This window comes from Ostrinia furnacalis, unplaced genomic scaffold (genome assembly GCF_004193835.3).
Source record: "Ostrinia furnacalis isolate ACB-3 unplaced genomic scaffold, ASM419383v2 OfSCF0396, whole genome shotgun sequence".
Lineage (NCBI taxonomy): Eukaryota > Metazoa > Arthropoda > Insecta > Lepidoptera > Crambidae > Ostrinia > Ostrinia furnacalis.
In genome coordinates, this window is record NW_021130635.1 from 89115 (window position 1) to 98639 (window position 9525).

Genomic DNA, 9525 nt, shown 5'->3' on the forward strand with positions numbered 1-9525 from the left:
TTGCGTATCTTTTATTGCAGTATCTTATGAAACTTTACCAGCTTTACTGTTTTGCATATCTTGAAATAGCAATAAAGATGCATAGGTGCTACCCAATCTTCCAGCATCGTAACGAGAGCTAAAAAAAGATTTTAATGCTTAAAACATACCGTTGGAATGTAGGTAGTTGCGGTCATATTTCGCTACAAATACATAAACAACCTATGATGTTGGCAAATAACGGGTTAAAACCCTACAATAGGTAAATAATTGACGTAAGCACTTGTGTGAGGTAAGGCACGTCGAGCCCCCAAGAGGATAATTGGTGATGAATGTATACCTATGACGTAGTTTCCCCACCCACAATGTTTTGACAATGATTTGTATTTGCCTGTTTTTACGTCTAAGAAGACGTCAGCTAGGTTTTAGTTAATTACCTTTAGAAAAACAAAAGCAAAATAAGCCTCGTATCACGTCGGTTGCCATTGGCGTATCTAGGGTTATTTTTCAGGGGGAGGCTGGTTCCTGACATGCCATGTCAGAGAGCTTACGGGAGGAGTAATAAATACGTGATATTTCCCAATCGGTAGCCCAAAATCCTGGGGTGGACACAAATTTTGAAACAAAGTTCATTCAATTTATTTTAATAAACATGAATCATTATTGTTTATTAAAGGTTAAATACGACTTAAGTCACTTAGCACAATTCAAGGTATCCGACAAGTGATTAATAAGCATAGCTGGGCACCGTTAATCAAATAGTTAACATCGTTAATCGTTAAACCGTTAATAAAAAAATTAACTTCGTTAAACGTTAAAACGTTACATTTTGCAAGATTTAACGCAAGTTAACGTTAATCGTTAATCCGTTAACACATGATAAAGGGTTGGTAGTAGTTTCGCACGATTTTCCTTCGCACGAATGTGCGAAACGTCCCCTTTCAATAATATTTTTTTTTAGTAGGCGTTTCACCCGGATGTATTAAAAGTATTAAAATCGCGTGCGAATCGACTCTTTTTTGAACTAGTAGTATGCGATTACTAGTTCTCATTCGTGCGAAGGAAAATTGTGCGAAACTACTACTAACCCATGATAAAACGAAAAAAATAGTTGTATAATTGCAAGGTTCAAATAATTTTGAAAGCTTGTATCGCGCATGGAATGTATATTACTCTTTTATGTTTGCGCTACAAGCTTTCGAAATTATTTGAACCTTGCATAAGTACAATTAATTTCTCGTTTTAGTACAACTGCATTTCAGAATTAAAGCTGGTTTTTAAAAAAGTTTTTAATTATTATAATTTTATTTTACACTTTTTTGTAGTAAGTATCTCAATCTCAGAGCCTTGGTTCAATTACAATACAATTTAGCACCAAAGTGCTCGAAAAGAAAAATCCAGCAAACCCAAACTCGATAAGTTTCCACCGTTTCGTTTAGGAATTCCTATGGCCAACTCCTGACTCCATCATCAGTACCCTGGACATCATCTAGTACTAAAGTGCTCGAAAAGACAAATCCAACGAACCCAAATTCGATGCGATGCCGCCGTTTCATTTAGGAGTTCCTATGGCCACCTCATGACTCCATCATCAGACCAGCTCAATGGTACCATAACATTGCATTGCCATCGTACTTACATAACGCCTTAGGGTACGCCTTTTCAGCATGGCTCAGTAATATTTAACCTCTGTACATGTACCTATGCACATAAATGTTAATGCTGAATAAAGGTATTCTATTCTATTCTATTCTATAGTATACCAAATTTCAGCTCAATCGGTTGAGGAAAACTGGTCTTAAATTCAGTTGCAAGAGTTGTCCCACACACTAACAAGGTGTCGTTAGTGATCGGGTGGAAGCCCAAACGTACTTGTCAGAACGCGTTTTTGTAGCGTTTTAGCGTGCCTGCTGTATCTTTTTGGTAAATAGTAGGTACTGGATTAACAATTAACGGACTTAGGATAATTTAACGGAAGTTAACGAGTCCGTTAACATTTTTTAAAGTTAACTTAAAAGTTAATCCGTTAATAGAAATGTTAACTTCGTTAATTAACGATTAACGGATTAACGAGTTAATGCCCAGCTATGTTAATAAGTTATTCAATGTTTTACAAAGTTTGACTTCTGAAATTGTCCTTTTATAACTAAAATAATATCACCGGGTCACAATGGGCGGGGCACAGAGCTCGTAGAGCTGATGGCCGCTGGGGCAGGATAGTTCTTGAGTGGCGACCACGAGCCGGAAGACGTAGCGTGGGCAGGCCTCCCACTAGGTGGACCGAAGATCTGGTGAGGGTCGCGGGAGGTGCCTGGATGTGAGCGGCGCAGGATCGGTCTTTGTGGAAATCCTTGGGGGAGGCCTTTATCATCTAGCAGAGGACGTCTTTCGGCTGAAACGAACGAACGAACGTTTCAGACATCTTAAAAGCATTTTATTTATAGTTGTCGACTGACAACAAAAAAAGTATAAAGCCGCAGCATTGAACAGATAATACTTAATTACCTACATGCAGTATCAAAACAATAAAATAATAATTTTAAGTGATCATCGTTTTCTTCAGTTGGCTGTATGCAGGCAGCTACCAACCCGATCATTATGGAAATCATTGGGGGAGGCCTATGTTCAGCAGTGGACGTCCTATGGCTAAAATGATGATGATCATGGCGGCGCTCACTAAAATAATTAAAGAGAAACAGTAGGTTCCTGATTATTTCAAAATGGTGTCGATAGACACCTACATGTCCTTGCCAATTGATAACGAGGAGAAAGAGCCAGCGATCGGAAATGACGAAATACATAAATTTTAACGTGTCCCCATACATTAGAGAGTAATTCTCCGATAAATATGCAATTGTCTCAAGGGAACAGCCATTGTCGTCATTGCTGAATGCTGATGCGGGCAATGACACAGGGCTGATACAATCGAGCGACCCTGTGTAATGAAATTCGGTAAGTTGTGTTACAAATAACATTTCGTAGCCACCATTTTATTACTGTGCTGTTGTCGAGTGGCACTATCTTTTAAAGAATGACTAACATGTTGTTTCTGTCCCATAGAAAGGGGTGAATCGTGAGTGTGCTGCTCAATACCTCTGAAATCTACACATGCACTGTCCTGCGCATGAAGGGCCCGCGTGACTCTACACCATTTCATTACTCTCGTACTACATGTATATTTTAAAGACTGTAAACCCTTGAAAGGAGGCTGACAAGTGACTGACACCCGTATTCACAAACATTACTTTGAGGCCTCATAGTGCGCGTGGATGCACAGGGTCCCAAAAACCTATTCATAGACGATACTTCAGTGGTGACAAGCACTATGCGTCCCTTAGAATGAACGCAAAGCTAAGGTAGCCAGGGAGCTGTATTACGCAACGCATAGTGTCTATTTACGTCAAAATTTTTAGGTTATTCTCGTTTTTGAGGTTTGTTTGCTTTATTTATGGTTGTATGCGATTTATTATCTTACAATGGATTACAGTAGTGAAGAAGAATTTGATAATTATATCAATGAGCAAAGTAGAATAAGTACCAGAAAAGTGATACGGGATTCCCAAAACCCCTTTGATTATTACAATTCAGACGAATTTAGTTTAGGTTTTTCAATGATGGGGTACTTTTCATACTTTTACCACTGATAAAAGAAGACCTGAGGAAATTAACTGCGAGGAGGCCTTCCAGTGCCACCTACATAATGTATCAGTTGCTAGTGGCAAATAAAACATAAAATTTTTAATAAAGTTTTATTTTCATCAATCTTCAATGTCTAATTTAATTTTATGTATTTGTAAATCATAAAGCTTTTTTTCATGTTCTAACAAATTGTTTTCTCTTTCTATCAATATTTTTTCTCTTTGTAGCCCCAACTCGTGCAAAGCCTGGTCTTGTTGTATATTATTCAATGTGGTGCGTTTGATTCTTGTTTCTGTCTTAATCTTCATTCTTGCTACTACTAATCTTAATTTCTTGATACCTACCTGAAAAGCAAATTATGAATTTAATTCCTTTGAGTATATTCTGCTTAGTTATTCCTCATAAATCTACGTACTATATATTTTAAAAACATTACTTACTAGTGGGTGTTGAGAACGTTTGATTGATTCCTGAGAAAGTTCTTTCATTCTTTGGGTCTTTAAATTATTCCAGCAGCTTTTCAGTTGATGTGTGAGCCTTTGTGAAACATAAAATATGGTTGAGAATTGTAAGCCACTGTTAGAGTTTCCCAGGCCTGCTTCGTCAACTCGATATTTTAGAGAGGATAATAATATGCTTGTCTTCAATAATAGGCCTTTCTCTTATTAAGCTACAATCAGCAGCTCTCTTTCGGAAGAAGAAAACGGCAGCTTTTTTATCTGAAAAATAATGATTGAAACATGATTTTCACTATTATTATTAATCGAAATATTCATACTAACCTGATAGTTGTAGTTTTATCCATATTTATTTATATTATTTAATTCACAAATCCACAAAATAACGACACTTATAAACCGTTGCACCGTTTGAATGACAGGAATGTCATGTCAGTTAGCGGAGTGAAGTGCGTAACATAAGCGAACCAATCACAGAACTCTATTCAACACTCTGTTTTTGCATAGTCAAGGGTCGTTTAAGTATTTTTTATGAATTGAAAGGCTTGTCATATGGAACGCATTGAGAAAATGTCTCATTTCGCATAGCGTTGCTGCTTTGCATAGGTAAGTATCGTTTGTGAATACGGGTGTTAGTTTCTTGCGCTGCTACTTCACTGCACTGATCCATTTATTGTCCTGAAGCAGTGGTAGGGTTAATACTGGGACGTGTAAAAGTGCTTTTTAAAAGCCTAGGCTATTGCAAAAATAAATGAGTTTTACTCTGTACTTAAATGAATAATTTTCCTACGTGTCTACAGCCAAATAAATAATATGCCCCCCTCCACTATTAGCCAGTCCAACACTGGCCAAAATCACGCCTTGCCGATTTTATTCGAAATTAAAATAAAAAAACTTTAACAACCCTAGAAACACAAGGTCAAGGAAATCCCGGAGATTATTTTTTAGGGACCATGATGCAGTAGTTAATTTAATTAAGCACATTATCAAGTACCTAGTTCAGTTAACCTTATGCAAATAAGTAAGTGGATATGTACTGGTTTCTGTGAAATAATTATACACAAACACATCAAAATCGCTAGGTATTCTATCCCTCTTAGTACGAGTTTAGTATTTAATTGAGAAAAGACTATATTTTCTGACAAACTTAAATGAAAGCATTTTCCTCAAAGAGGTCAAGATCAGCAATTATATTTTAATCGCTTAATTACACAATTAAATAGCTATAAATAACAAAGTTTGAGAGTTAATATTCCAAATAGGTACGATACCAAACAAATTAATGTAATATATTTTGTACAATCGTTATTTTGAATCCTAAACCAAAACAATCGTTGCTTTAAACCAAAACCAAATAAAAAAAACATTTTTAAATCTTCTAACGCGTTGGTGTCTTTGATATAGGGCATTAACTTGGGTCAAAATTAAAAACAAAAATAAATTACAGAATATATTTTATTCAAGTATTAAACCTTACAAATAAACAATCTTAACTTTACCTTTAGCATAATATATGCATTAAAAGAATATATTAACGTCAGAATCCAAAATTCTGAATAATAAAATATGGAGTCGTTATTATTTTGAAAAATACTAATTTGTTAGGTATTTTATTCTGATCCCTTTTGCACTCGTATTCAAAACATACCTTCGTCAATGTTACCTTATTAATGTTATATTTATTTTTTAATAACTTATCGTCCATAAACCAAACCGAATCTCAAATGGGCAGGGTCGATTATTGCACAAAATCGCCTTTGAAACCACGAATTATACCCATTATGAAACTTTTTGTTATAAACCACAACCTCCATAGGCGAGTCTTGTTTTTTGTATTGTTACTGACGAGTTCTCTGTTATTAGAACGACGCTCAAAATTCAATTCGATGAGGCTTTCGATAAGTTACATTTTAATATTCAGACAAATCACGGGATAAAACAAGATTTAGATTGAAATAATTATTCAATTTTAAGTCGCATCTCAAACTAAGTTAAATGAAGAGCAGTCGCCCGGCAATCGGAAGGTCGTGGGTTCAATTCCCGCCTTAGGCAGTTCGATTTTTTCAAGTTACTATTTATAATTTTCAAATTAGATTGAAATAAGTTTTGACCGTCAGTTATCGTAATACGAAACCTAGTGTGAGTACCACACCTTGGGAAGAGCAGCAAAGATTCACAGCAATTACATACGGGGCTGGACAACTTAAGCTGACTAGACTATAAGCCTAGGCGCAGACCACCAACTTTTACTCTGCCGGTAGTTGGGCCCGATTCAATTTATATCAATCAATCATCGTCGGCCGTTTGGTGTAGTGGTTCAGGACAAACTACTATGCCGAGAGGTCCCGGGTTCGATTCCCGGCCGGGCAGAAATTGAAATGATGAATTTTCATTTCTGTGACGGGTCTGGGTGTTTTCTATGTATAATATGTATGTATTTACAAAAAAAAAGTATTTAAGTATGTTTATATCCGTTGTCTAGTACCCATAGTACAAGCTTTGCTTAGTTTGGGACTAGCGGCGCAGTGTCAAATGTCCAAGGATATTTTATTTAATCGGTGTACCTAATGTGCGCACTTTCATACATCTCCATACTGATTAATAGCCCGACCCAACTATCAGCCAACTAAAATCGGTGGTCGGCGCCTAGATTAGAAGAAGAAGAGTTTTTTAAGTAAGTAATTAGTAGCGCACTGACAGAGGCCTAACTTCCAGCATGGAGGCTGATGGCTACTATTTTTTTACATTATAATTATCTTCGTTATGTTTCGTTAATTGCACTGCACACCGGTTGGTTGTCGTAGCCGAGTTTCCGCAGGTCCTTGGAAACCATTGAGAGAGTCACCATCACACTGCCATAGGATTCTGTGCGCAGCACTGGAACAAATAGAAACCGTTAAAAAACAAGAATTTAGAAACCATAAATCAAATTAAATTAAACAAAAAAAAGAATATTTGGAGGAAAAAGTAATTAGAAAACCGGCCAACCTGGAAATCATTGGGAGCGTTCATTACCTACTTATTTTTAGTAGCAGCCGTCCTGTGGAGCTGAAATTATGATGTTAATGATAATGAAATGATGATGATCAGATGATGATAGTTTGAAAAACATTTTTATTGACCCGATCGGGCATCGAACCCGGACTTTCGCCATAGTGTCGTCGAACTATTGTAATTTACATTTCAATTAAAATATTTTGGCAATAAAGATCTATATGTCAATAAAAAATAAGGTTTACGGTATCTGCTTACGCCCGTATTCACAAAGAGGTCTCACAGTGCGCGTGGACGCACAGGGTAACACACGAACCAATCACAGAGCTCTATTCCACGCTGTGCGTTCGATTTGCTGCTTCACTTATGCAAGCATCGTTTATGAATACGGGTTTTATTCTGGATTCGTAAAAAATACGAAGAAATAAGTTTCGTGCAAACATTGTTGGGTTTACCACGTAAATGCGTAAGTCTGCTATCTAGACCAAAAGCCGACCTAGAACTGGGCATTGACACGTTTAGGAGCAATTACGAGCACGCCACCATCTTCATTCATTTCACCGTGATTCATAACTGCTATTGATAACTTATCGACTAGTCTAATTTATGCGACGCAACTAGTTCACGCGTTACGCAAAGTAGTAAGCGGATTATCCCAACTAATATTATAAATGCGAAAGTAACTCTGTCTGTCTGTCTGTCTGTCTGTCTGTCTGTCTGTCTGTCTGTTACGCTTTCCCTCGCAACCGATTTTGATGAAATTTGGCATAGAGATAGTTTGAGTCCCGGGAAAGAACATAGGATAGTTTTTATCCCGGTTTTTGAATCAGGGACGCGCGCGATAAAGTTTTTCTGTGACAGACAAAATTCCACGCGGGCGAAGCCGCGGGCGGAAAGCTAGTAATACATAATAACTAGTTCCAATTGGATTGAAATTAATCTTGAATACGATGGTTATTAAGTTGCAAAAGTATTTATTGTGATTGGCAACAAAAAATATACCTACACTGGTTTCTAGCACAGCAGGATCCCTATCTAAATAATTAGAGTTTATATTGTGACCTTCATTCATGTTTTTTACTTAGTCTTTACTTGAAATAATGTAGCTACAATTAAGTTGTTTGTAGTGGCTTCATAAGCACCAACTTATTTTTACATCTCTCTATGAAAATCTAATGCGTTAGCGTTACTGAAAAAGTAATTTTTTTTTTAAACTTAGTGCATCTAAGATAATTGAAAATGTTTTGATAACCTTGCAAAGCAACTTTTACTAAAGAAAAATTTTAAGAGCTATAGACGAAACATTTTTCATTTCAAAAAATAAAGTTTGCTCTTGCAAACTTATTATTATTAGGAATTAGACATGGATTTTCTGTGAGGCCCAGAACAGACGGTGAAACGCAACTGCAACGAAACTGCAACTTTTTGATGATTCTGATGAATGAAACTGAAACTGAAAGTTTCAAACTGGTCGCGTCATGTGTGGTCTCTCAACGGACGCTATAGCAGAAACTTAGTACAACTCAAAAGTAACTAGCAGTTGCAGTTTCGTTGCAGTTGCGTTTCACCGTCTGTTCTGTGCCTAAGTCTTACAATAGTTCTCCTTTCCTCCCGCCAACATCTTCGGGTCAGTCAGCTCAGGGCGCCGCCCCGTCATCCACGATAGCCACTCGCCCAACACGGTGGCGGCGCGCGGGCGAAGCAGTGGCGCTGTGGCAGCCCTGGCGCCGGCGGTCGGTGGCATCAGGACCAAAGCGTACCCGTGGAGGGAGTCCCCGCTAATCGCGTTCTGCGCCCTAACTGTGATGACTAGCTGTGGCCCTGGGTAATAAAAATTATAGGGAAATGCGCGTCATATTCTGCAGTTGCTTGGAGCGTATTAACAATTCGCGCACAGAATAGAATTAACTAGGTCATAGTCATAGTCTTGTCATAGTCATTTATTCAGGTACTGTTTGTTCAAATCCAAAGTTGTTATAGATCTTCAGGCCAAACACAAAACAGTTATCACGAGGGTACCTACTTATATAAGGATAAATAAATTGACTTGGAGTATTGAATTAGGAATGACGAATGACTCATACAAAACCACTCACAACCAAATACATTCGTGCTGCTGAAGACTAATTCAATCGGCATGTTGAAGACTACCTTCTCAGGATCGCTTCCAGGGCAGGCCATCTGACTTGTTCCACTAGCCAGCCCCGAAACAGGGTCCCAATCGGGTCCCCAAACCACCTCATAATGCACATACAATTGCTCGTCAAAAACTCCCGCTGGGAACACAACGTATTCTATCTGACCACTGAATGACACAAGAAACTTTGTAATACCATTCTCTTTCATTGAATCAGTGAAACTTTTACTTTTCAACTTGTTCGTAAACTGCTGGAAATTACACAACAAAAACAAAACAAACGTTGCCATGGTTACAAAATGTTGCCATTTTTCAAAA

The 9525-nt window shown here is 37.5% G+C and overlaps 2 protein-coding genes across 3 annotated transcripts; both read right to left on the reverse strand.

The window, feature by feature from the left end:
* Positions 1 to 3594: 3594 nt before the first annotated feature.
* Positions 3595 to 4640, reverse strand: LOC114363003 (uncharacterized). Of its 2 annotated transcripts, XM_028318596.1 has the most exons (3): positions 4401 to 4640; positions 4059 to 4155; positions 3595 to 3962 (listed from the first exon to the last, which is right to left on the reverse strand). In XM_028318596.1, the coding sequence occupies exons 1-3, from the start codon at positions 4421 to 4423 to the stop codon at positions 3738 to 3740; spliced, it is 345 nt and encodes a 114-aa protein (XP_028174397.1). In that variant the 5' UTR covers positions 4424 to 4640; the 3' UTR covers positions 3595 to 3737. The 2 variants fall into 2 exon arrangements, 1 of the variants encoding a protein (XP_028174397.1); XR_003656747.1 differs by lacking the exon at positions 4401 to 4640 and having other exon boundaries at positions 3595 to 3958; positions 4059 to 4394.
* A 2111-nt stretch (positions 4641 to 6751) lies between these two features.
* On the reverse strand, positions 6752 to 9474 carry B9d1 (B9 domain-containing protein 1). Its single transcript, XM_028318628.1, has 3 exons — positions 9167 to 9474; positions 8664 to 8891; positions 6752 to 6953 (listed from the first exon to the last, which is right to left on the reverse strand). Exons 1-3 carry the CDS (start codon positions 9414 to 9416, stop codon positions 6838 to 6840), a joined length of 594 nt encoding a protein of 197 aa, XP_028174429.1. The 5' UTR covers positions 9417 to 9474; the 3' UTR covers positions 6752 to 6837.
* Between the last annotated feature and the right edge of the window lie 51 nt (positions 9475 to 9525).

Bases quoted from the DNA above. Each gene is read 5' to 3' on its own strand.
- LOC114363003 (XM_028318596.1), bottom strand. From the start codon at position 4,423: ATGGATAAAACTACAACTATCAG. The intron at 4,156-4,400 runs GTTAGTATGAAT...TGTTTCACAAAG, and splicing joins GATAAAACTACAACTATCAG to GCTCACACATCAACTGAAAA. The intron at 3,963-4,058 runs GTAAGTAATGTT...TTTGCTTTTCAG, and splicing joins AACGTTCTCAACACCCACTA to GTAGGTATCAAGAAATTAAG.
- B9d1 (XM_028318628.1), bottom strand. From the start codon at position 9,416: ATGAAAGAGAATGGTATTACAAAGTTTCTTGTGTCATTCAGTGGTCAG. The intron at 8,892-9,166 runs GTGAGTGGTTTT...TTTATTACCCAG, and splicing joins CAGCACGAATGTATTTGGTT to GGCCACAGCTAGTCATCACA. The intron at 6,954-8,663 runs GTAAGACTTAGG...TATTTGTTCCAG, and splicing joins GGGAGGAAAGGAGAACTATT to TGCTGCGCACAGAATCCTAT.